The 1,608-nt window shown below is 36.1% G+C and overlaps 1 protein-coding gene across 1 annotated transcript; it reads left to right on the top strand.

The window, feature by feature from the left end:
- Window positions 1–273: 273 nt before the first annotated feature.
- Window positions 274–768, top strand: LOC121175226 (uncharacterized). The gene has a single exon (XM_041017750.1). It carries the CDS (start codon window positions 274–276, stop codon window positions 766–768), a length of 495 nt encoding a protein of 164 aa, XP_040873684.1.
- Window positions 769–1,608: the final 840 nt, after the last annotated feature.

Genomic DNA, 1,608 nt, shown 5'->3' with positions numbered 1-1,608 from the left:
CAAACTTGGTCCCCATCCTTTCTATCACCAATAGCGAAGATTGACAAAACAATTGTGTGGGTTTGATTCCCTGGATTGAATGTAAATTTCTATGATCAAGTGTGGCTTCAAGGACACTGGTATAAAGTGGAATATGAAGGCCTTCTTTTGTGTTTCAATGATATCTCTATTATGTCTTGAAATATCCGTGATACAGTAGGTCGCTGTACATGGCGTCACATTCGTGACTTAGTGAAATCACATCATCCTTCTATTTTTCTCATTATGAAACGCATGGGCCTTTCAGCAGAGTGGACAAACAGTGGTTGTCTCTTGGCTAGAAACCAGTGTTCATTCAAGAAGCTCATATGGGTTTTATCCTGTATCCAAAATATTCAATTTCTGTTGATGGAAAATTTCACTCAAGCCATTACATTTAAAATTGAGAGACGGCATTTTAGTTGGTTTTGTTCAGCCATCTATGCCTCCCCTAATCCTGCTGCTATAAAGCTGTTATGGAACCAACTTAGGGATATTAGTCATTTGTGTACTGGTCCGTGGTTGATGTTAGGGGCCTTCAATGAAATTCTTGGCCCTCAAGAGGTCTCTGGAGGAACATTTTCGATGTCTAGAGCTCTCACGTTTGCTAATATGATTGATAAGTGTAACATGTTGGAGATTGAGATGAAAGGTGGCCGCTTTACATGGAGAAAGAATATTCAGAATGGAATTCACGTCAGGAAAAAATTGGATAGGTGTTTGTCCAATCCAGATTGGCGTATGCATTAGTCGATATTCCACCAACCCATAACTCAGACCACATAATGGAAAAATAATAGATTTCATTTTCAGGCGGCATGGGTTTCACATTCTGATTATGATGCTTTGGGAGAAGCTACTTGGAAACACACTTCAGGTAGTATTTATCACTAACTTGATCAAATCAAATCCAATTCTCAGGATTTCAGTGACAAAGTTTTCGGTAATATTTTTAAAAGAAAAAAAACTCTGGAGGGGCGTTTAAAAGGTATTCATATGGAGCTAGATTTGGCTTATGATAGACAATTGGAGAATTTGGAAAAAAAAAAATTGCAGCTTTCAATATAATCCGGTTCTAGCTCAAGAGGAGATGCTATATGGTTTCGAAATCTAGAGAGCAATGGGTAAGGTATGGGAATAAAAATACAAAAAAAAATTCATACTCAAACCATTATTTGTCTAAGGAGAAATAAAATTACTGGATTTGGTCAAGTCAGCCGTTAACGGTCACGTTTGCAGTTAACGGATTCATTATAACGATAGGGACCTCACACAAAACTTTTCAAATATTAGGAACTCGTCTCAAAGGAAAAATTTATTAGGAACCAAATTCAAAATTCGGATATATAACAGGGATCAAAAATATATTTAAGCTTTTTTAATATTATATTCATCCTCAGGGGTTTTGTTAGAGAATCTCCTAAGTGTCCTTCTAACTTCACCTAATGTATGGAAATTGTTTTGTTCTTTAGCAATTGTTTTACCACATTATGTCTCAATTGAATATGTTTGTTTTTCTCATTGTAAGTTTTGTTCTTAGCCACAACTATTGTTGATTGAGAATCACAATGCATAGACACTGATGGTGTT

The sequence above is a fragment of the Glycine max genome, chromosome 8 (assembly GCF_000004515.6).
Source record: "Glycine max cultivar Williams 82 chromosome 8, Glycine_max_v4.0, whole genome shotgun sequence".
Classification (NCBI taxonomy): domain Eukaryota; kingdom Viridiplantae; phylum Streptophyta; class Magnoliopsida; order Fabales; family Fabaceae; genus Glycine; species Glycine max.
This window is presented reverse-complemented; position numbering and strand designations above follow the sequence as displayed.